At 36.0% G+C, this 25169-nt stretch overlaps 1 protein-coding gene across 2 annotated transcripts in view; it reads left to right on the forward strand.

Annotated features, from left to right (window-relative positions):
* The window catches only part of LOC145693999 (acylamino-acid-releasing enzyme-like), an 86137-nt gene that overhangs the window by 16270 nt on the left and 44698 nt on the right, over window positions 1-25169 (forward strand). For both annotated transcript variants that reach the window (XM_081770143.1, XM_081770144.1), the window contains exons 3-8: window positions 1747-1925; window positions 5810-5943; window positions 8027-8294; window positions 12368-12510; window positions 18544-18715; window positions 23643-23894. In XM_081770143.1, coding sequence (XP_081626269.1) covers window positions 1747-1925; window positions 5810-5943; window positions 8027-8294; window positions 12368-12510; window positions 18544-18715; window positions 23643-23894 — 1148 coding nt within the window. The remainder of the gene's footprint in view (window positions 1-1746; window positions 1926-5809; window positions 5944-8026; window positions 8295-12367; window positions 12511-18543; window positions 18716-23642; window positions 23895-25169) is intronic.

Raw genomic sequence — 25169 nt, forward strand, 5'->3', positions numbered from 1 at the left:
TGAAGCTTCAAATAATTTTACGGAAACCATATATTTCAAAGAAGCAAAGCAATTATCAGCATCCCCAAAGATTGCATGCGAAATATTTACAGTATATTCCCGACTATCCGATTTAATGTGGCGGGAGAGCAGGCCGGATAGGCCGAAGTCCTATGAACTCATTTTTTTATAAGTATTAAGCATACCCCAAGAACAATTTACGAATAGAGTACTGTGCGTACTTTACAGTTGTAATCATGAACAGCGGCAAGAATATTGTATTGAGGTTCGTTACACACTGACGAAACAGTAGACAAGGAGCAGAACGCTGGTCTTTTCCTGTCACAACTTGTATTTTGCACACCACACGTAGGAGGATCGTAGCAGATGCCCGCTTCCAATGCCTTCGCAATGTTGCCAATGCAACACCTTACCTTCCTCATTTAATTACAATAAAAGAAAACTAGGCCCTATAGTGCGGAGGCCGGATAGTTGCGAGCCGGATGTTCGTGAGTCTACGGTAGTTGAATTTGGGCAAGTTGATAGGTGAATGGATTTACTATGACCGATTATAATTAAATATATATTCTGCAGATAAGATAACAATTAATAAAATCTGACATATAAAGAAAAGTTACACAAATAGTGGCTATAAGCTGTATTTAGTATACAAGCTACTTACTGCGTTGTAGAATTTGATAAGAGATACTCGGCTAGAAGTCCAGCGTACGTGTCTAAGAACACAAAACACAAAAGGTAAACTGTTTTCTTTACTCTATACCCAAGACTTCGCTTTTGTAGACCTGGTCAGTTGACCATGGCTACAAATCTGAATTGGTTTGGACAGATGACTGTCTCATCTTGTCTTCTCAATTCGAACCCGATTAGATTGACCACAACTGGTCTCAAACTCCTATCATCTTAGGTGATGGTACATCACTTTTTATCGAGGAATTCTTCGTGACGAAATCAAAGGCTTACTTTATGTATAAATTGAACGAAACTGCGTGTCTTATGGGTGGTTATACATTCAGCTCGACTTGTAAAAAACACTAGTGTTTTGAAAAGGGCTACCCGAGGAGAAAGTGTGTTTTCGTGTCAAATATTGAAACACACTCCCTGAGTGTACCTCCTATCGCATTTGCGTCAATATGCAATCAAGCGTTCTCATGGTCTTGATGCATCCTCTGGAGTGGACTTTGGAGTATTAGTTAAAAAAGAAAAAGAGCGAAACTTATTAATTGTGATCCAAAGGTTGGAATCTGCATCCCGAAAGAGATGCATATTCGTTTTCTGTCTGACCTACGAACAGAATTGTTCATCGATTAAAATTAACGAGTTAATAAACCCAATGCTTGAGAAAGATATAAAAGGCTTGGATATGTTAAGTACAGTTAAGTTGGCAATTCTCCTTGATTACTTCTTATTTCTTACTGAAGCAGCAATAGTAAACAACAAAAATAAAATAAAATTTAAAAACTAGAAGAATGTTAACAGCGGATGTAGCTATCTAGAATATATATTTCCTATTTCCTCGGATAGTTTTGTTTTCAGTCCATAAAATGAATGAATAAATTTTTATTTAAAAAAATCAATGCATTAGATTATTTTAGTTCACATGATTTTTGGAGTATATTTTAAATAGTATTTTTTAAAATACTGTTTTTGTCTTAAAACTTTGGCGTAATATCCATCGTATTGAGATCTTTAACACATTTCTTAAATTAATGTATTACATAACTATTTACAATGTTTTACTTGTCTTAGGTTACTCTCAACTTTGTCTGCATCGGAGAAATTAAAAGCCATTGTCCGGGAAGTGCCTCAGATTCACCGAAGTAGTGAGCGTAATCAATATCTAGAAATTTGGGCAGAGGACAACTTAACCCTTAACTTGGATTTGGCGGCACAGGAGGTACACGGCGAAATTAAGGCTAATGGTACAGGTAAGATTTATATAACTAATCGTGCTGTGGAGTGTTGAAAGGAGCGATCCTCTCTTTCATTGATTCCAACCCTAAACTACAGGAATAAGTCTCTAATCTCCGACAAAACTCATAATGTTCCATAAAACTGAGTATTTTTTAATAAATATTCAGCAATACATAAGAAAACTTGGGAAGAAAGCACTCCGTCATTTCAACTGTTAGCTATATCGTTTAGCATGGAACTCGGAAAAACAAGTCAGAAGGTTAACACCACTAGTTTGTGACTAAATATTTGGAAGCCTTAAAGGAAATTTTCGACATATGACACCAACTGTAAAATTTTCCATTGTACAAGCCTTGTTTTTTAACACAAATCTGATTCAAACTACTCCCTGAGCAAAACAATAGGTTTATTATTTAAAAAATATTAGCACATAACGGTTTCGCCAACTATCCACTTTGGCTTCATCAGATACTATGCGAATGATTCTTATAACAGGAATCTTATAACAAGTAATGATCGCAGTCATGCTCAAGGTGTAGAAAGAAGGAAAACAGTAATTCTTGCCATTGCTAATTGATCAAAATTAAACCCTTTTGCAGGGTGAATGAAGTTACTTGAGAATTCAGAACTATTTTGATCCCACATAGCACAAGTACGTCCACGGGATGTCCGAGACTGAGCCCGCAACGGATGACGGGACATTCCGGGATATCCGAATGTGCTCCCGGGACATCCACAGGATTTCCGCGGGAGATCCAGATGTCCACTAATATCCCGGGATACGGGATATTCAACGGGACCACGAAGGGATGTCTATTGGTTCTCCCTCGGACCTCCTGTCCCATCTGGGACGTCCCGTGGACATCCTACATGGGAATCCTTCAGAACGTCCCATGCAGGAAGTCCATGGGATGTCTTCTCATTGTCCCGATAATCCCGGGAACCGAATGGGATGATTGGGATCAAAATGGGACATTCCAGGGACGTAGTGTGCTATGTGGGATGTTTCGCCACTTAGCGGGACGAGGCACTCTGGGTGCTTCGAGTATTTCTTGGAATAATAGAAATGAAAGTTTTTGGTTTTACATTCTACAGTTATGTCCTTTACACTAGAAAAGACGAATCATAAATAAAAGTAAATGATAGTGAAAAAATGTGGCGCGGAAGTGTGAAGGGAAAACGATAGACACCCAAAAAAATACTCAAGTACATGGTGTCTTCCCTACACGAAGTCCAATTGCCACGAGCTGCGATAGAACCAGGGATCCAACACAGCCATTGAAGCTCAGTACAAATGATTGTATTACACAAAATCTATAATAGTCCTTGCTTAAAAATACAAAGTATGCTTGCATTCTGCAAGCCACTTATGTATTTTAGCCACTTCTTGGCGGAACCGGGAGTGGCAATATAGATAGCTTCCATTGATTGTATCTATAAAATTAAAATATTTCCATATGATCTTATTTTGCGTTAATACAATAACTGATATTCACATCAGTTATATGTAGTATATATAACGTATATGTGTGTCATCGGATTTTCGCATAGAAAAGGAGTCCCCTAGAGCCACCAAACTGTGTACATGGACAGGAGCGGATTAAGGGCAGAGCCAATGGAGCCCAGGCTTGGGCAACCTGAGCCCCCCAAAAATCCCTCTCTTTCATACTAAAATATAACAATCACCTTATTATATTATAGGTTTCAGACTCATGCTAATTTTTTCCCCGCTCGATACGCTCCCGGTATCGCTAGAGTTAAGTCTTCTTCCACCAGTGTCTTCACGATACTTATTTTGTGAGGGAATGAGCTATTTTGGGCCTCTATTACAAACCACATTATCAGCTTGTGGTGACAATTCCCTTGAAATATCTCTCATTACTTAGATCAAATCTAGGAGGTTTTCCAAATCTCCTTAACAATAAACGTTCCTTAAGTTTATTCGTAACATAGGACACCAAAAGCCTTAATCCACCCCTGTACATAGATGAATCTTTACCAGATCCATACGCGTACGAAACTGTTTTACAGATTTTCGACTCGAAAGGGGATTGGGGAATAAAAATTTATGCAAAAAATTATGCAGTGAAATCATAGTGCCTGTAAGGCAGCTTACCCAAACTTTTTGCTCGGGTTCATGTTGCATAATTTTCAATAAAAAAAATCCTGAAGGAAGAAAAATTGCTTCCCTCTTCCAATTTTTATAGAGAGGTTCCATATGTATGAGATATATCCATAAAGTATGGTTGCAACTCCCTGTAGGCAGACAAGTGTGCGTAAGGTGGTAATACTGGCCTTCACTATCACCTTTCCGTTTCCCTCTTGCGGCAGTTCCTCATCGCTACGCCAAGCCTAGTGCAAGTAGCATGTGATTACGATGCAGCGCCGATTTACAATTTCACCAAATGTAAAATGCAAACCATCAAAAGTTTGATTTCATCATAGTTTAGCATCAATTTCAGTACTAAGGATATATGAGACGTGGAGCTACAGCTTATAGTGCAATCCGAACCACATAAGCTCTCACCGGGAACTAAACTCAGGACTCCCGCGCCAAACACACGTACGCTATTCACATTGCCACGAGGAGGCTCGCACTTCGTCCAACGTTTTCGCAAAGCACGAGATAATAGCCCAGAGAATATTCAGAAAACATTTGTTTCCATTTAAGGGAACATTTTGCTGGATAAAACTTCTACAAGGAAAATCAAAGATAGCAACCAGGGCCTAGAGTTGAACAGCATTCACCAGGTTATGGCATATGCTGATGATGTAAATTTAATAGGGGATGATAGGAGAACAGTAGAAATAAATGCAGAGATCTTATTAAACGCTTGCAGGGACATGGGTTTAGAAGTAAATGCAGAGAAAACTAAATACATGGAAGTGCATCGGGATCGTAATACGGCAAATTGTGGAGGCGTTAAAATATTAAATAATGATTTTGATAAAGTGGATACTTTCAAATATTTAGGATCAATATTAACAGACGAAAACCATATTAACGAAGAAATTAAATGTCGACTAAAAGCAGGGAATTCGTGTTACTATTCGGTTCAAAATCTCTTGTCGTCGCGAATTCTGTCGAGGAATTTGAAGCTTAAAATATATAAAACGATAATCATGCCTGTTGTTCTGTATGGTTGTGAAACATGGTCGCTTACTCTGAGGGAAGAACATAGACTGAAAGTATTTGAGAACAGGATCCTGAGAAGAATATTCGAACCCAAGAGGAACGAGAATGGGGAATGGCGGAAGCTTCATAACGAGGAACTACATAGTTTATACGGTTTACCCAACATTGTTAGGGTCGTCAAGTCTAGGAGGCTTAGGTGGGCAGGTCATGTAGCTAGAATGGAAGAAAGTAGAAACGCTTTCAAAGTCTTGGCTGGTAGACCCATAGGAAAACGACCATTAGGAAGACCTAGGCGCAGATGGGAGGACAATATTAAGATGGATCTCGCAGAGATAGGAATACAAAGTAGAAACTGGATGCAATTAGCTAAGGATAGAAGTCAGTGGAGAGCTTTTGTGAACGCGGCACTGAACCCCCGGGTTCCATAGGCCATAGAGTGAGTGTGAGTGAAAACTTCTACAACGATGACGAGATCAAGAACGTAGTTAAAATGTGACTCGAGCAATAGGCGTTAGAATTAATATGTTGTAGTAGACATTTTGTCGAAGACACCTTTTTTTATAAATGAATATTAGTCGTTGTAACCTTACTTCTCAGATCCATCTTATAAGTAGATAAATTTTCCATATACTGATAGACTTTTCTGTCATTATTTCAAAAGAGTTTCATGGTATCAAGTCCTGATAAATAGTATCAAAACAATATGACAAGTATTTTCCATTCTTGAAGGAAAGAACTAAAACTGTGACGCTGTATTTGAAGGTGAATTTGGTTCACTTGCTTGGTGCCCCTGTGAAGATAAGTTGGTATATGTGGCTGAAGAGAAATACATGAAAACAGAACCGTTCTATAATCCACACTCAGCTATGGACAGAAACAGCGACAGTGTGTTTAAGGTAAATACCATTTCAATTTTATGACACACACAAAATATGTAGTGGTCTCTTTGCTAAACATTGTAAAAGTCAATGTTGTATTTTCTAGAGTACCTACGCTAGTTGAAATAAATCAAAAGTTAAAGAAAAATTACTATCTTGTTAATAACGATAAAGCCCAGCCGAACTTAAACCAGTACTGTACACCCCCGTCCTAAACTTTTCACTGGGTATAGGCTACGCTGTTTTGTGAATTCCTATGATTGTAATAGAGTTCGTGTCATAAAATGAACAATGTGTAACGCATGTATTAATAATTTCTTAAAATACAAAAGCTGCGACACTGTTTTAAAGTCTAAAAGAATCTTATGCTATTCCCTTTGTGTTACTCCCTAGATAAAATCACTAAATTAATAACGTAAATGGGTGTAAAAACACAGGAAGAACTAATCCACTACGAGGTGGAACTGAGAAAATCGCGCCCAATGTGTCAGAAGGGAATTAAGATAATTGTAGTGAGGAGTAGAATGGAAATACGAATATCACAATTAAACAAAGATTTCATACTGATATTCACTGATCTAAACAACATGAACTTGAGAGACTAATATTAGAGACAAGACGAGACTTCCTACAACATATACAAAATAAGACTAGAAAGCCGTACTTTTGGTCTCTTATGGAGAACTACAATGTCTTCACATGTATTTTCTTTGACCAGACCAGATACTGACATTTCATATTGCTATTGGGCAATCCTATCACTTTTCGGTGAGCCATACTGGGGCATGAAACATTTTGAATCAGTGTCCTGTATCGCAGATTTATTGCTATCGTGTTTCCCACGGTCACAGTTTCCATCCAATTTGAAGCTCATGTTTTCGTAAATTCATGTTTTCTCCTCTTCGATTCAGGTATTGAACATGTTTCTACTAGATTTTTTCTTTCAGTTCTACGAAATATCCTACCTTTCTTTTGGGGCTACCCTTACACCACCCCTCCTTCCAAGCCATTCCTCCCACTATGAAATCGCAGGTACGAATAATGCATATTGCCTTTGGCCGAACTTTAATCCGATATGTCATTCTCAAATTACGGTTACCGGTATTTTTGTCCCGTTACGACAAATATTCGGTGGTCTCTACGAACATTGTTCAGTAGACTTCCGGACACTGTTCCTATTCTCAAATTGCTTCTTTAGTCATTGACTATCCACCCTGATTTTGTCCCCAGGTCACTGTCTGTATAAACGAAACAAAAGTAGAAAATACTATACGTCTTGAACCAGAAGTCATACGCTAACGACTAAGATTAAGCAATGAATGTGCAGCATATACTGCAGTATACCTTCGACAACGACCCTGACTAAAATTCGCACTTTGTTCCGAAGCTTTGATAATATATAAAATTCATTGTTCTTTGATGACTACGAAGTTTACCTAACATTCAGTGTATGAAATTGATTAGCTTAGTTTAATCAGGTGAAAAACATTTATTAACTCATACTTACCTTATAGAAACAAGAGAACTTTTCCACAATGTTCTATTCGATTGTTTTCAGATAGAACATGGAACCTGAAGTTTAATAGCTTTGTCAACGAGGTACTTTAATGTTTGATTATGTTGGCCACACTAATAGACTTTTGACGTTGTAATGTAATAGTATAATTGACATATATTGTATAAATATTACTGAAGTTGTGAAATCATTGTTTATGTATGTTTGATGAACTTTCATAATCCATCGTTACGGGCACTGAATACTCACCTACCAATTCATTTTAGAACAAATATTATTATCTTTGATTAGCATAGTTTATAATTAGACTAACCCATAGATTATACTTAGTCATTAGCACTATGTAAAATAGAAACAAAATCAATTTGTATTATAGGATAGAATAATATAAGATTTAGATAGAGTGAGATATAAATTGGAGATATTGCTTATAAATATTCCCTTCATACTAAAACCTTGATTCATGCTATTTTTAAAACAGGCTGTAAAGCAGGGCATATGATAATACTGGTAAATACATCAATTGATAATGTTTAGTAATGTAAAACAAGCAATAGGTAATCTTTTCTTATTCGTCCTCTGTAGGGAGGTGAATATTTCTTTCGAGAATCTTGGGGTGAGGAACATGCTACCACACATCAAACTGTTGTTGTAATTTGTAATATAAATGAAGAAAGAATTTCCGTGTTAGAAGGATTTCTACCTGGATACTCGCCTGGTCAGGTTACTTGGTCACCCAATGGATGTGCCATAATTGGAATGGCACTTAAAAACAGCCCACGTCGTTTAGGCCTTGTTCATTCTACCAATAAAGAAAGTGTCATATTTCAAATGGGTCTGCATGGATCGTATAGTACGTAACTTTTAATTAATTGTGCACGAGTATTTTACGTTTTATTCTTGTAGTATCCCTACATACTAACAATTTCTGAACTCAGGACCCATTGGTATGCGTGATATTTGATTTGTCAAGTTACAACTTTGAGTTGAGTTGAGTTAAAATTGAATTCAACGTCCCTTTTAGCAGCGAGGGTATCTGAGACTTAGACCTACTGATTAATGTGGAATCTGAATCACATGAGCTCCCGCCAGGAATCGAACGCGGGTCTTCCAATTCAAAGGTGCGTATGCTAACCGCTTAGCCACGAAGCAGCTCCAAGTTATAAGCACACTAGTCAAACTGATTAAACTTATAAAAGCCAAAATCATTAGAACAATTTCTCAGAAGTTGCCTTTTGAACATATTTTTAAATTTTAAAATGTGTCTGCCTTTTATTATTATTATTACTATTATTATTATTATTATTATTATTATTAGTAGTAGTAGTAGTAGTAGTAGTAGTAGTAGTAGTAGTAGTAGTAGTAGTTGTTGTTGTTGTTGTAGTACATGTTATATAATTTCTTATTCGTAGGCCTATATGTTATATTATTTTATTAATGTTGTTTCTATGTTGTACCATGTAAAAGTTATTTATTCTATAGAGATTACAATTTGTATATCTTTATTTAATACTAAGTCCTTATATATTTTTACTTAATAGTAAGTCCTCAGAATTCAGTTTTATTAACTTCACTCATGTTCAAACTTACGGATAAATATAAGTTTCAAATGCTGTATCGTTCCTAAGTGGCATAGATTGTTATAACTTAAACCATACCTAGAAAGTATCGATATACCGTAGTATGATACAGGAGAAAAAATAGAAAGAAGCAGGTGATCAGAACATAAATGGTACTTCCATTCACAGACAATAACTTACACTGAAAGCACTGGAAATCATGATTAGGCGACTCATGTTTTTGTCAAGTGAGATTGCAGTCAGTCATTCATCCTATGAATAACCTACATTTTAAGAAGTTTATTAGTTTGTTATTAACGCAAAGATTGGAGATAACTGATATATTCCCACTGATGCAAATCAATGGCATATAACTTATTGACATTTATTAAATATTATTTCTCAGACACAGAGACACATCTAACGCTTCTTTACTGTTTTTCGTTACTTTTTTGTTTTCTTCAGTAACCAAATGAGCCGTGTCATATGTGTGTCGTGTTAGTTTGAATGCCGTGACACGCAGTTTTGTATCATTCATATGCAGAAGAAATACCCACAATAGCTCCAAGACCGAACCCTGTGGTACACTATTACTAATATATCTTTCTTCTGATAAAGATTATTAGATTCTGTTTTTCATAATTATTATTGCTACTATTATTCAGTCTCAATACTTTACTGACAATTTGAGAGGCATGATTTGAACAAACTATACTCTTACCCTCTATATATGAAGGGTGTGAGGCAAGAACATGGTAACCAACAAATTTTAAATTTCTGAGTTATGCAACACCCTATAGAAAGCAAAGCATACCGCTTTGTTTCATTCTACCCGAGTTCAAAATGGCGCTCTATAGATCGCAGTAATATTCACTTACGGTAAGCCTCTTTATAACTTTTTGGAATGCATAAGGTGTTAACAGTTAAGATGGCGGACAATGAGGAGACGTGTACGACCTTTCCATCCAAAAAGAAAAGAATTTGCCCGTGGGATGTTTCTTACAGCCAATTCAACGAAGATGATTTATTGTTGAGTGACTCAGAAAGTGAGTATTGTCCCGAAGATGACACAACAGAGTCGTCCTGGGCAAATAATAAGGTAAGTTGCACTGTGCTTTCTGTCTCGATCTGTACGTTGCTTACCATATTATGTTTCCATGATTTTGCAGGATTTCATGTGGGTATTTTCCATACGCTTTTGCATAATCCATTATTGTTTTCGGATAAAGGTTACCAAATAGTGTTGAGTGAATCATGTTGTACTTTCAATAATAAGCGGTTAATCTGAGATATCAAGATTTGCAGTTTGGTAATTGCTGTGGGATATCAATTATTAAATTTTAGTAATTTCAGTGTACCTCACTAAGATTTTTTGCTGGACCACCCAAGAATCCAGTATGTATTTCCAGCAACACTGTGTGTTTTTAAACATTTACGATGATCCGTTTGCTGATCCAATAAAAATCTAGGAAAAGATTTTTTGCAGCAGCAAGCTTCCATTAACACAGTGTGTATTCGCAAATATTCTTTCGGAATCCGCACTGCGTTACTGGAAATTCATGCCGGATTGTGGCTGGTCCAGCAAGATTTTGTAACTTGGGCAAACAAATGAACATGTGGCCCTTGTACTTCAGAAACCGAAAGAACTATTATTATTACGTCGCCTAACTTGTTTTTTTCTTTTATTAATAGTGCTTTCCCTTTATGAAGTACAATGGCCTACATCCAATTTTTCGAATCCTAAGTAACTATAGTTTTCGTTTGATGAATAAAACAAACCTTTCTGTGACAAATATTCAAGGTTGGCTGAGTGAAACTGGAGTACTGTTATAGCAGGGCCAACAAGAGATGGCCTCTAAAGTTTCTTTCCCATGCCCAGGGAAAATGCAACCCCTAATTTGGTACTAGTGTCACAAACCACTTTCACTCTATCTTTCACTATTAATTAAGCTGCCACTGCACCAAAAGAAAAAAAGCCTTCACATGTGAGTAGTGGCAATGTCACTGCGAGCTGTCAGAGACCTTCTCTTGCTGGCTTCTCTATAGGGTTGGGTTAGGTTAGGTTAGAAATAGCTCTCCGGAGTGAAAAACGAAAATAGTGCCAATATTAATATTCTAACGTGTGTATCAAATTGACTTAGGAGAACTTGATGATACACAGAAGAACCAACACGCTATGGAGTAAAAGCAGTATACTCCAAGATCCATTTTTGTGTAAACGTCTGTTTGGATATTGTGAAAGCAATTCGGTTTTTATATTAGATTTTCTTCTTAATTTAGAATCGATTTCTTTAGTTCATAAGGTTTTTCACCAAGTTTGTAATATTTGCATTAGTTGAATTAAAACCCCACTCGTTCGAGTTGTCTTTATGTCGTTAGGTACATTTCTGTAATACTCATGTTTTGTATAATTGAGTCAACAAATATTGTTTCCTGATATGAAAATCCAATACGTAATGTAAATCATGACGCAAAGTAACTACTCATGCTTCAGAAAATAATATTTATATCAATTACGGCTTAAATGTTAAATAAATGTTAAAACATGGTAACCCACACAGCAGCATACAAAGTTAAAAATTCTTTACAATTATTTTAATCTTTTATGTATAGTATTATGTGAAAAATCAGCTTTCCAACTTTGAAAATGAATTGTGAAAACTTCTAATTTCTTACAATAGTAACATTGTGCCTTACCATGTTCTTGCCTCACACCCTTCATATCATAAACTTAAAAAGAAAGAAATAAAAAACACTGTATTTATTCTAAAATATTTTTAACTATCAGACACAGTATTTATGTCCAATAAACTTGTAGTTAATCTGAAATCACGGGGTAGAGGCTATTCTCTAGAATTGTGAGTTGGAATTCGTACTTTCGTTCAAAATATGACTTGGTTTTAAGTTTTGTATTGCAGAAGTTGCAAGCAGCAATTATTCATACCGCTCTTATAGTAATGATCTGTAATTGACACGTTTGCTTGTCTGTATGTTTTAAAAGTGGCATGCAATTCTATATTTTTTCTGTTAAATCTTCACCTCTTCCACACAAAATTAAAAATTCAAAAGCGGAATAATGAATGTAAATTGTTTACCTGTAAAACTCGAAAAATGAATTGAATGATAGTGTAAACAAGGAAATTATTAACAGAAAATCCTATTTCTATTTCAAGAGAGCTCGGAAATACGGCAAAGTACTCTTCTGACGTATTTCTCTATAATTTTTAAACATTAAGCTGTCAACAAAATTAAAAAAAACTTAAGATTTCATTCAAATTCCATGTTACATTAGAAATATTTTATTGAATTCTGAGTTTACTAACTCAGAAAATGTTACTTATAAATCCCCTAATTTAAAACATTCTAGGTATTCTCAGTGATGCAGCAACTGCAGCCCGTTCTCCAAGATATAGTCCAGATGGAAAATACATTATCTGGCTCCAGAGACCTGCTGGAGGATCCATGCATGGAGCTCTGCAGCTAATCTCATTCAATACACAGACCAAAGCGGTAAGATATTTTATAAAAATAAGGTCTGAGATTCTAATGCATAAAGTGGAAAACAGCAATAGTTAAGAGGAAAATATTATTTCAGTAAATCTGATTTACACTGAAAACAAGAATTTTAAGAATGATTAAAAAATGGATCAGAAGATTGCGATCTTTGCCAAGAGTTTTAGGAATAATCCTAAAAATGCATGAAAAGATTGCGATCGTAGCCAATAATTAGTTTTTGGTTCAGGGGCCACAAAATTTTTGAACGGCTCTCAAATCCAGTTTTCGTATTTTTTACAGAATAAGCAAACCATACTGAGTTAAGTGATAGTTTGAGTTTGGCTGCACTATATGTAGTTCTCCAGATATAAGACCTACAAAAAAATTTTGCTTGAAATATATTGAATCTTTTGTTCCAAAAATAAGAAAAATGTTGTTCAATATTTATTTTGTGAAATATTGATAACGAAACGGTAACAGCAATGTTACTAACAAGTTACTAATAAAAGTATCCTGTTATTAATAATATATATATCACCTTTCAAATCTCACATAAGCTTTCCAAGTCAAACTTTCAGACCAAAATTGTCACTGCATCGGATTTGTTCCCAATAAAACCTGTAATTGAGTTCAGCGGGTTTGCAAGAACTAACAATCACATTATACTTGATCAATTGTATTATATTTGCTTTAACCAGATTTTTAGGACAGAAACATTATAAAACGTCCTTACAGAACTTGGAATACCTAGAAAGCTAATTAGATTAATTAGGATATGTTTAAATGAATCCCAAAGTAAAGTCCGGGTAGGAAAATTTTTGTCCACGAGCTTTCACGTCGAAAATGGCCTGAAACAAGAAGATGCTTTGTCGCCATTATTATTTAACTTCGTTCTGGAATACGCTATAAGGAAAATCAAAGATAGCAACCAGGGCCTAGAATTGAACGGTATTCACCAGGTTATGGCATATGCTGATGACGTAAATTTAATAGGTGATGATAGGAGAACAATAGAAAGAAATGCAGATCTTATTAAACGCTTGCAGGGACATGGGTTTAGAAGTAAATGCAGATAAAACTAAATACATGGAAGTGCGTCGGGACCGGAATACAGCAAACTATGGATGCGTTAAAATATTAAATAATACGTTTGATAAAGTGGATAGTTTCAAATACCTATGATCAATATTAACAGAGGAAAATCATATTCACGGAGAAATTAAATGTCGACTAAAAGCAGGGAATTCGTGTTACTATTCGGTTCAAAATCTCTTGTCGTCGCGAATTCTGTCGAGAAATTTGAAGCTTAAAATATATAAAACGGTAATCATGCCCGTTGTTCTGTATGGCTGCGAAACATGGTCACTTACTCTGAGGGAAGAATATAGACTGAAAGTATTTGAGAACAAGATCCTGAGACGAATATTCGGACCCAAGAGGAACGGGAATGGGGAATGGCGGAAACTTCATAACGAGGAGCTGCATAATTTATATGGTTTGCCCAACATTGTTAGGGTCGTCAAGGTTAGGAGGCTTAGGTGGGCGGGTCATGTAGCTAGAATGGAAGAAAGTAGAAATGCTTTCAAAGTCTTGACTGGAAGACCAATCGGAAAACGACCATTAGGAAGACCTAGGCGCAGATGGGAGGACAATATTAAGATGGATCTCGCAGAGATTGGAATACAAAGTAGAAACTGAATGCAGTTAGCTAAGGATAGAAGTCAGTGGAGAGCTTTTGTGAATGCGGCATTGAACCTCTGGGTTCCATAAGCCATAGAGTTAGTTTAGTTAGTTAGTTAGAAGGTTAACTACCTTCTAGCACCTGAACTAAACACATTTCTAATATATTTTTAGCTGGAAATCTCTACCAAACACGTATATCTTAGTTTTTAAGGATTCACTAAACGAAGTAGACAGAGTTTCCCTGAAATCAGTATATTTTCATTCACCAAAACATATCAACACAATAATTATAAAATAGCCGTCGTAATGTTAAGTATGTGGTGAAAATTTTGGTAGCCATTTCTCAAGGACGTTATTGAACATCGAATTTTTACTCATCCTAATATAAAACCTAGTGAATTATGATCACTGCTGTGCAAAATTTTGATTGTAACTAGAACAGTTCTTTAGTTATAAACTGAAAATGAAAAAGGCAAAGTGAACCAATACAAGCTCAGAGGGGAATGCGGGCCGGACTTAAGGCGATAGAGCCGGTTGCTTTGAGTTGGGCCCAGCACTAGACAGTAACATACTCTCGGTTCTTAAATACGCACAAGAACACATTGCAATATACGCTTTTCTTGACAATCCCAGTCATTGTGACATCTGGACAAAGAAGTTTTCCCAAGTTGAAACTGAACAAAACTTAGCTGAGATTACCAATTCAGCAAGAACATTTGAACAATTTGACAATGTTGTCCACTGAATCTGAAATTAGCAGAAATTTGAACTTCAGAGAAAATTCTAAAAGACGTTTCAGAGAGAGAGGTTAAAGCACGAAAGATAACTTTAATCAAAACTAATGACATTTAAAATTTATGAATGTTAAGTGGTTTTTAGATGTCCAGAAAGTATCATTTGTTTCCGACAGTGTACTTAAATTTTCATTTTTAAAAATATTTTTTCCCAATAAATCATTTTACAGTCACTAAAAATGTTACATTGTGACCATGTACTTTACATAGGCGATACACAAATATTCAGTTATTTGTAGGTTTATAAGTATCTAATTTCGTGTTAAAATATAGCTTATGTTTATTATACAACTTTGCGGACCCCACATTTGTAGCCAACCTGCACTAAGGTCTATAGGAATATTCCTGTAGACTGTAGACCGTATATTCATATAGACCTTGGCTAGAAATGTGGAGTCCGCAAAGTTTTTCCCAATTGAGCCCCGCACCAAATAAGGCCGACCCTGAGAGGAATATTATACCTCCATCTATTGAAGAACGGTGATTGTTTATATTATTCAATAGTATTACTAGTGAAGACAAGAAGTTCAAACACGGTATAAAAATCAAAGGTATCAATTTCGAATGAAACATTAAGAAAAAAGGAAAATATATTTTGTGGACATTTGAGTGACTCATGCAAGGTTTCATGTGAAGTATTGTACCTGGATGGAGCTGGAAACATGAGTTACAGGCAAAAGGGACGGAAAAAGGCTGTTGATTTACGAAATGTGGGTGTGAAGAAGTGTGGAAAAAATTAGCAGAGGAAATATTGGGAATAACAGAGGAAAGAAAATAACAAAGAGTAGATGTGATTAGAAAGAAGAAGGGAAACTGTGGAAACGTTGACCAAGAAGGCTCCTAAAGGATATGATAGAAGGCATGTTACATGAAAGAAAAGTAGTGAGCAAAAGAGAACCGTTTTGAGAAAAGAAAAGGAGATGAGATTAGCAAATAACTGAGTTGAATGTAAGCTTGTGAACCTGCGGCCAGTGACCTGCCAGTAATACCTATGATGATGTTGATGACTAACTTAGCGTTGCCCCGTTCCAGCTTTACTTTTTACTAACTTATTTTTCGTTTATAATTTTGAAGTTTCTCCTTCGTCCATAAGGCTGTTGTATATGACATGAATCTGCAGCTTAACGAAGGATCCTAACCACATGTATCCAAACTGAGAATCAAACCCTGAAGTGAAGATACACGTCTATGAATAATTCCTTTATAAATCGATCGTAATGGTAATATATTAGTATAATGAAATATTCTCAAATTCGATTTATCAGAACTCCCTGGTAATTGAACGATTAGTACTTCAAGTAATTTAAATTTACAGTATGTATGGTATTCTATTAAAAAGAGGGAAAACGGGTTAAAACTTAGTTTTAGAGGATACTGTACTCTAAAGGAGCAGCAATACTAAAACGAAAATTTTAGCAGAGTAACTCCTAGATTTAACGAAAACGTTATTTCAGTATCCCCTAAACTAAACGAGAATATCACCTGAGTATCCGTAGGTCAAACGAAAATGTTATCTGAATAACTCCTAGATTAAACGAAATGTTACCTGAGTAACATCTAGATTAAATGAAAATGTTACTGGTTAACTACGAGACTAAACGAAAATATACCTGAGTAATCTTTAGATTACAATGTTGCCTAGGTAAATCCTAGATTGAACAAAAATGTTACCTGCGTAACTTCTAGATTAAATAAAAATATCTAAGTAACTCCTAGGTTAAAGGACAATGTACCTAAGTAACTTCTAGATTAAATGAAAATATCTCCTAGAATACTCCTAGGAGTTACCTGAATAACTCCTAGATTCAACTAAAATATTACCTGAGTAACTCCTAACCTCCTCGGTCCCAGCAATTTTTTGGGGTGGAAATATTATGTTCTAATATTATAGTTATCTTCGGTTGTATACCTTGTTAGCCAATTTTCAGTTATTCTTTCTTATATCTTTGTCATCTGTTTACTGAGTGCATGTCGCCTATAGGCGACATGGGGACTCAGTGTATACATCATGTATAATTCACATGTCGCCTATTGGCGACACGGGGTTCGAGGAGGCTAAATTAAACGAAAATATTACCTGAGTAACTCCTATATTAAACAAAAATTTTACCTGCGTAACACCTAGATTAAACAAAACTGTTACCTGTGTAACTTCTAGATTAAACAAAAATATTACCTAAGCTACTCCTAGACTAAACGCAAATGTTAGCTGAGTAACTACCTGAGTAAACGAAATGATACTTAAGTTACTTTTAGATTAAATGAAAATATTACATAAATAACCTTCAGGGATGCAAGTAAGCACTCATCCGTTCGCCCGGGTTAAGTGGTTCAACGGTGCGGGCGAGTTTTTAATATCACTATTAAAATACTAAAGGTGAGTAAATGATTTCTATTGTGGGATGTGGGCTAGTAGCATTTATCTTGGGCTAGTAAAATTTTGTTGCTTATTTGCATTCCTGACCAAAAAGTGACGTAAGTAACTCCTGGATTAAAGTAATAAAATGTTACCTGAGCACAGTAGTGCATAGAAGGAAGCTTTTAAGTTTGCGGTAAATGATCTCACAGTGTACTAATGACGATAAAGTACAGGGTGTGGCACGTAAAACCGGCCCGTAAAGTGAACACATAAAATGAAATGTAATGTATCGAATATGATTAACTACAACACATAAATGAAATGTAATGTATTGAATATGACTACTCACCTTCACAGCAGCCTTCACAGCAGGTGCTGAAAGTGTCCTCCGCCCACTTCAACACACATGTGAGCACGATTGAGGAGATTCATATATACCCTTGTCGGTTCTTGTGTTGTAATGCTATTGGTGAAATCCTGGATCCTGGTCTTGAGTTCTTCAATTGTGTGTGGATTTGTTTCGTATACTCTTACCTTTAGCAGTCCCCATAAGTAAAAGTCACACGTGGACAAGTCTGGTGACCGAGGAGGCCACACGCCTTTGCTGATTGTCCTCTCTGGCGTAAACATCCCATGCGCAAGGGACAATGATGCAGCTGATGTGTGGCATGTTGCACCGTCCTGCTGAAAGTAACATAACTGACGCTCCTCTTCGGTCAAGTGTGTATAAAACTCCTCCAGGATTCCCATATACATGTCACTGTTCACTGTCGTCTCAAAGAATATGGGCCCAATAACGCGTGTGGCGGAAATGGCACACCAAACACCAATTTTCTCATCATGCAAGGGTACCTGGTGAATTGCGTGTGGATTTTCTGTCGACCAATACCGGTTGTTTTGGGAATTTACGTACCCAGACAGGTGGTCGAATACGGCATTATCACACACTGACACTCACCCGGCTTAACACAACGAGGCCTTTTTCTCAATTGGTTTCGAAAAGTTTCACTGGCTGCGGCTGCACGTGACTGCTGCAGGTCACGTAAGTCGACCCGACCTCGACACACCATCTCTTGGTAGGAAGGTAGATTATTGAAGTGTTGCCAAAAACACAATATACCAGAATATTACGACGGGCCGGTTTTACGTGCCGCACCCTGTATTTATTTTCTTACGTGGTGATAAGTATAGATTTTACTTTTTGTGTTACAGAAGACCGTGATAGTAGAGCAAATTCAAACTGAGATGAAAACAACCAACGGAACCACGTTTCACGGCATTTATTGTTTCTCTCTACCTCAACGGTGTTGGTCTTTGGATGGAAAGAGAGTCGTGTTCAGCACCGAACAGAAGACACGATGTGTCTCTTATGTTTTACACTTAGGTAACGTATTTATTATTATTATTATTATTATTATTATTATTATTATTATTATTATTATACCACTAGTAGCAATTGTGTCTTAGAACAAGTTCTTGCACTGAGAGAAATGCATACTCCAGTCGGCATGTAAATGCTGTTTTTACCAGGTTACGCGCGTCACCTCATTAAGCAATGTTGTTTCATCCGTAGTACTGTCTACACCACCGTCCAGCGAAAATTTTGTATTGTAGGACCACCATTTCAAATCTAGAATTAACGCCATACCCATTCCGACGGTGGTAACTTACGTATATAATGTTGTTACCACCTTCCTACGATTGTTCCCTCCTGCTTCTTTCTAAATCTGTGACTCGCTACCTTACGAGAGTAATAGTTTTCAACACGAAACCAATCATGTGAATAAAATTATCCAATCACAGCGAGTCTAGTTCGACGCCGAACTCCAGACTTGGCATGGTGTTCCCACTTGCTGTACTTTTATACATGAAATCCTAAGGAGCGCACCCGCGTAAATACGATGTATCCACACGGAAATCCTAGTCCTTTTTTTCTCAGTGTGAGATTCACTAGAAATGTATGAAGAAATTGTAACATATAGCACACATTATTACTCTTCTGATGAATTTGTTCACACATAGATATATCATTGGTTCACACAGGTATATCATTGGTGGGATTTTAGTACGAGTTCACCCCAGCAATAATTCGCTTCGGAACTCCCTGCAAAAATTCTTTCCGTCTCAATCTCAAGCTTTTCTCAGGGCTACAACGAGACTTTTGCTTTATTTACTGTTAAAATACATAACATTATTGATACTGTAATATGTCTTTCTATATATAAAAAAAAATCATTTATAGTTTTTCTTAACTTTGTGAAAGAAGCATAAGACATTGGCTGGATTATCTGTGTCCAAAATTGTCAGGAACAAATTCGTTAAAAACTTCGCACCAAAGCAAGATAGTAGTTTCCACTCAGGTAATCCAGCCACTGACAAGATGTTTCGAGGACCTCGTTACGTAGCAGGTTTGCATGAACGCAACGCAAGTTTGTGATTTAATTTGCGATAATTGGCATTACAGTTATAACTGCTCGTTGGACTGTTTGCGTTGTGTTGAGATCCGCAAATCTTGCAAATGAGACCCCAATTTTCGTTAATTAATGCAACAACTGGAAATAACTGTTCTTTGACATTCACCATATTGCAGTATCAACAATGGTAATCGAAATTTATTCACAAGTAACACAAAGTGAATAACAATGACTAATTTTCATTTCACTACTATGCCTATATCATATAGGTTACTAAGTATAGGCCAATAATATGTTGCTAGAATTTTTGAATACGCTCAAAAACTTTGACGCACACTCACCCTTATATCCATCATTACATACTTAATTTAAAATGAAAAATGAAATGAAATGAAATCTTTAAGTTTAACGTCCCACGGTTATACCGGTTTGGCTAAAGGAGACGGTGATAATGAGAAATGAGTGAAAATGGTGGAATGAAGAAAGTGGGAGGAAACGGAGAACCCCGAGAAAACCCACGAACACGATGTTTGTCCACCACAAAGTCCACACGGCGCGAGCTGGTTAATTTAAAATGAGTATACACTGAATTATATATATATATATATATATATATATATATATATATATATATATATATATATATAAATCAGGTGGATATACGCCGTATAACCTCGTATAGCTTCCATTACAACCCTGTGTACAAATTAGCTATAAGTAACTGATAATACGAGATATTGATGAGAATTGTTTCGTTTTCGAAGTTCTGCATTAAAAAAAAGGAAAGAAATTCAGATAACAGTAGATGGATAGAGAGACCCTGAATTCAGTATTATCCGTTCGTCTCAAATAAACCTCTAAGATGACACACAAGCTGATAACCACGCTATTCTAGCGGTGTCATGCATATAAGTAGTTGCGAGGCTTGAAAAGAGACAGGGTAGAGAGTGCCTACCCCTTAGAATTTTACATGTATTGTTTAGCCCTGTTCCTAAGTTCCTATAATTTCTTTTCTGGTTTTTCTTTTTTTACACGATGAAAGTAGATCCTTTTCTAGACCCTGCTTCCACGTAAGTAGACAGATCGTTCAGTTTCCAGCGTAACCTTGAACATTATTATTGTACTGGATCCATATTCCATGCATGGACCTACAGAAGTGTAGGAGCCCAGTCGCACGTGAAATGAAAGGCCAAACACTCGCTGAGTAAACCCTTTATAAGACTTCGGCACTCTGTCTATTACACGATTTCCAGCATATCTAGTTTAAGTTAGATTTGTTAGTACCAGAAACAGACCACTACGTCCTTCTTCTTCTCTTTCTGATTTTTTTTTTTAAATTTTAAACCACATTTTCAGTTCCATCTATAAAATGTTAAGTTATTGAACAAGCCCTTAAGAAACAATGTTTTACAAATTTCGTCGTTTTGTATCCAACATCTGGAAAAGAAGGGGAAAAAGTATGGTGCATAGAATTTATTATCTCTGCGAAGTCTTGATTTCCGAGGGCTACCAGATATCCCAGTTAGCCCTAAATTTATACAATCTATCTTCCCCAAAATTGTCCAAACCTCGAAATATCCCGGTTTTCCTCCGAAACATAAATGAATGTCATTTGTTCTTTATTTAAAAGAGACCGCTTTATTTATTTAAAGCTTCATCGAATCTCAATTAATAGGAATAATCTGCTTTTTGACACCCATTCGATGAGTCTTGATCTATTACACTAGTCAAAGATTTTTATTTTTTTTATTTTTTTTTATTTTTATTTTTATTTATTTATTTATTTTATTTATTTATTTTTTTTTTTTTGCAAGAACTAAAATTACCAAGTCTAAGTGTCTTTTTCAACCTGAATTCAAAGCATGTGATCAGAATTTTCCCATTAGGCAAGATTTTGCTGTGAAAATTAGTTTCTTTGTCCTTATACGCGACATGGACCATATTTTCTTGAAACATGCATGTGTTCGAAGCGGTATAGATAAGTTGTTTATTAACGTAGAAGGATGATTTAATTGTCAGATTATTGTGAAAGTATAAAAGTTTCACCTGGTATGAAGTTTGTCGTCGCCCATTCTATAGTATGGAGTCACTGAATTTAAGTTAAATATTGTTGAAATTATATATTTTCAGTTGCCCCCCTTCCTGCACCTTAACAATTGATAACAAAAGTATAAAGTTAGATAGCTTATGGGACACTAACGTCATGTAGTTATTCGATTTACCCAAAATGTCCTAGTTTTTGCCCAAAATACCCAAAAAAGAAATAAAAAGGTAAACATCATTCTTATTTACCTAAGAAATTTTAAATGATAATTTTCTTGCTATATTTAGCCTCTCGATATCTCTCTTCAATACCCAGCAGTAGACGGCCAGTATACTGGAACTCCATTTGCCTTGGTACTTCTTTTCCATTGTAGAAATTTGCTATGGAATCGCTCACCATGTCCATCGCTTATTGAGCCAAGATTTTCTGGGGAAAAATCTAAGTAAAAGTTTAAGAAGTTGATCTTTTTTTTAAAAAAAAAAGACATAATGAATCCCATAGCTTGGTACGAATTCACAAGATCACTGACTATTTCATGATAGTTGTCTGCTTTATGTTTTCCATGAAAACCACAACAAATACCTTGGAACACTTTCCACGCTTTGTCTTCCAGGGGATTCAGCAGTTTGTGAAATTGTCATTGTCTAATAATAATATTATTTGTGGCCCAATAAATATTTTTCTAGTTTCAGATAGCTAATTTTTGGAAATTTAGATTTCAAATATATGAATGCAGGAAAATTAGAATGCCATAGGTATTATACATATTAGCTAAGCTATCTTTTGTTTTCTCCTTTAGAAATAATGCATTTGGAGAAAGGATTTCATTCGCACCAATCTAAGATTACTGAGACAGTCCCACGGTAATATTCGAAAAGACAATAGGCTTGGTTACCTCACAATAATGTACTCCAAAATTTGCGTATATTTCATGCAGCAATATTAAACTGTGTAAAACAAAAGTTTGAAAATCTGACTCTACTGTAACCAACACCGTTTGAAACGCAAATTTCTCTCTGGTAAAACAGGCACACTATTCGAGTATGACCTCTAATAAGAAACTTTGTAGTCACTAGAATATATTGTAATATCCTACACGTGGCTTATATTTGTAAACACAAACACATGCTCTTTATTTACTACAAAAGCAAACGACAGACATTTATTATGTGATCATGTACCAAACAGACATCAGCGCCACCGCTGTCCAAAAGAATATAAAACACCATTAATGTCTCCACCAACATCAGTTTCAGCTGGTCAAATCTCCTGTCTTAGCTTACTAAGAGCTCTAAAAAATCTAACCTAACCCAAACCTCTTAGCTTGCCTAGAGCTCTGAGGTACCCTACCCACCTAAAGCTTTATTAAAAAACTCAACCTCTCTCTTAGCTTGCCTAGAGCTTTAAAAAGTCGTAACCACAACCACCTAGCTTGCCCAGAGCTCTGTGTTTTTTCTGCACGCCTGACTTGCCTAGAGCTCTACGGGGCACCAATCCTCTCTTTGTTTGTCTAAAGCAATGAGAATCCTAAACCACCTTCCCTTAGCTTGTTTGGAGCTTTGTGGAAGTCCTTGTCTTTGCTGCCTGTGCCAAAAACCACCTAGTTTTTACCCTAACTACTTAGTTAACATTATATTGATATTAACCACACTTATGTATAGTAACTTTGTGTTGTATTGCGTATAACATGAATTTTATAATAAAAAGGTTGTTGGAGAAAACCGAATCCTGTGTGCTAAATTCCTCTACCAAGGTAATTTTATAATATCTAATAACTTCATTATATATAGTAGCTTCATATGTAGTCACAACCCATTCAAACCCATACTGTGATTTTCATTTCTTTCTTTCAGAAAAGAAGGTATTAACTGAGATTACTCACCCTCAAAGTTTGTCTGTATTGGATGTCTGGGACGACCATATTCTCTTCATGGGGACTTCGATACTAGAGCCACATACATTGTACTTGGGACAGCTTCCTCCGGAATGTCAAGAAGAGAAAATGGTTCTTAAAAGGATTACTAACCTTACAAAAATCGATGACTTTGACGATTCATTGTTTCAAGTTGTATGTACTCAGGATACTGATATCATTGGACATAAAAGTAAGTATAAATATGTCTAAAAATATTATAATCATATTTCTGAATTGTTTGGTAAATTTATCACTATAGTGTGTAAATTTTGGTCTCTATCATACATTTAGGATTGATTTGGATTCCTAACTCCGTTAGAAATAAATTACTGGCAAAATGTGCAGCTCAGCGTCATAAATCTAATTGCCTACTATTCACCATAAAACTTGCTGTGATGGAAAGCAAAAATGATCCCAGCCATGGAACGCATGTTAAATAGTGGAAAGCGAAAATAAACAGTAGCAATAGTAAATTTGATTGCAATTTACTTATATTGCAAATGTTTCTGGGCTAATACAATATGTGGTAATAATATTGGAGCGTGACCACGAGTAGCTAAGATTTGGCTTGATTACAGTTTATATTTTAAGGTTGTTAGGCCACGCAAGCTTAAGTTCAAAGAGGAAACTACAAGTAATATAAAGTAGTATGAAACATAGGGTATAATATTAATTAAAGGAATTGAATATTAGATTAGATACCATTTCAGCTGTGAATCCTTTGTAATGTAAATAGCAAGTACATGAATGTAAGAAATATACTGTTTGAAAGTAAGAAAATGCAATTTGATATATGAATCACCGATAGAGGTAAAAGTCAGATTCTGCCAAATCTACACTATCGCTCATGGAAGTTCGGACACGTACTTCATAAGTAATAAACAAGTCATAAAGCTACTTTGATTATGACATAACCTTGTTGCTTGTCAGCAATATTAATAAATGGTACATGTGATAACTTGGCCACTCCAATACAGTATATTATACCAAACTAACAAATTTGCCTTAGTTTTGCAAGTAAAGTAGCAAAACCCCAAGGAAGCATAAGTGGTTTCAAATGCATACAGCAGAGGCCCCTGGACGAGCAGTTGTGTGAAACTGGTAGACCGAATTACGATCGCTCTGGTAAGACAAAATACACTCGGTGAAACGTCGTTGTTTCCGTCAAGAGCAGCGTTAATTATTAGTAGAATTGGATGAGTGAAGATCGTCGTAGTGATCAGAAGCAAATGCATAATTTTAAGACAATGCCGCGAGGAAAGCCTGTGCCTATTCAGAAAAGGACAACGATGGTTACCTTTGATAAAGAAGGGCATTCAGTTCGAGAAATTTCCAAAAAGTTAAGGATAGCTAAATTTACCGTTAATGATGCAATAAGGCGATACGCCACTTTCGGGACTCATGAATATCGTAACCGCCCAGGGCCATTTCGAGTAATATAATAGAGACTGAAGATATGCGAATA

The sequence above is a fragment of the Thermobia domestica genome, chromosome 9 (assembly GCF_964235325.1).
Source record: "Thermobia domestica chromosome 9, izTheDome1.hap1.1, whole genome shotgun sequence".
Classification (NCBI taxonomy): domain Eukaryota; kingdom Metazoa; phylum Arthropoda; class Insecta; order Zygentoma; family Lepismatidae; genus Thermobia; species Thermobia domestica.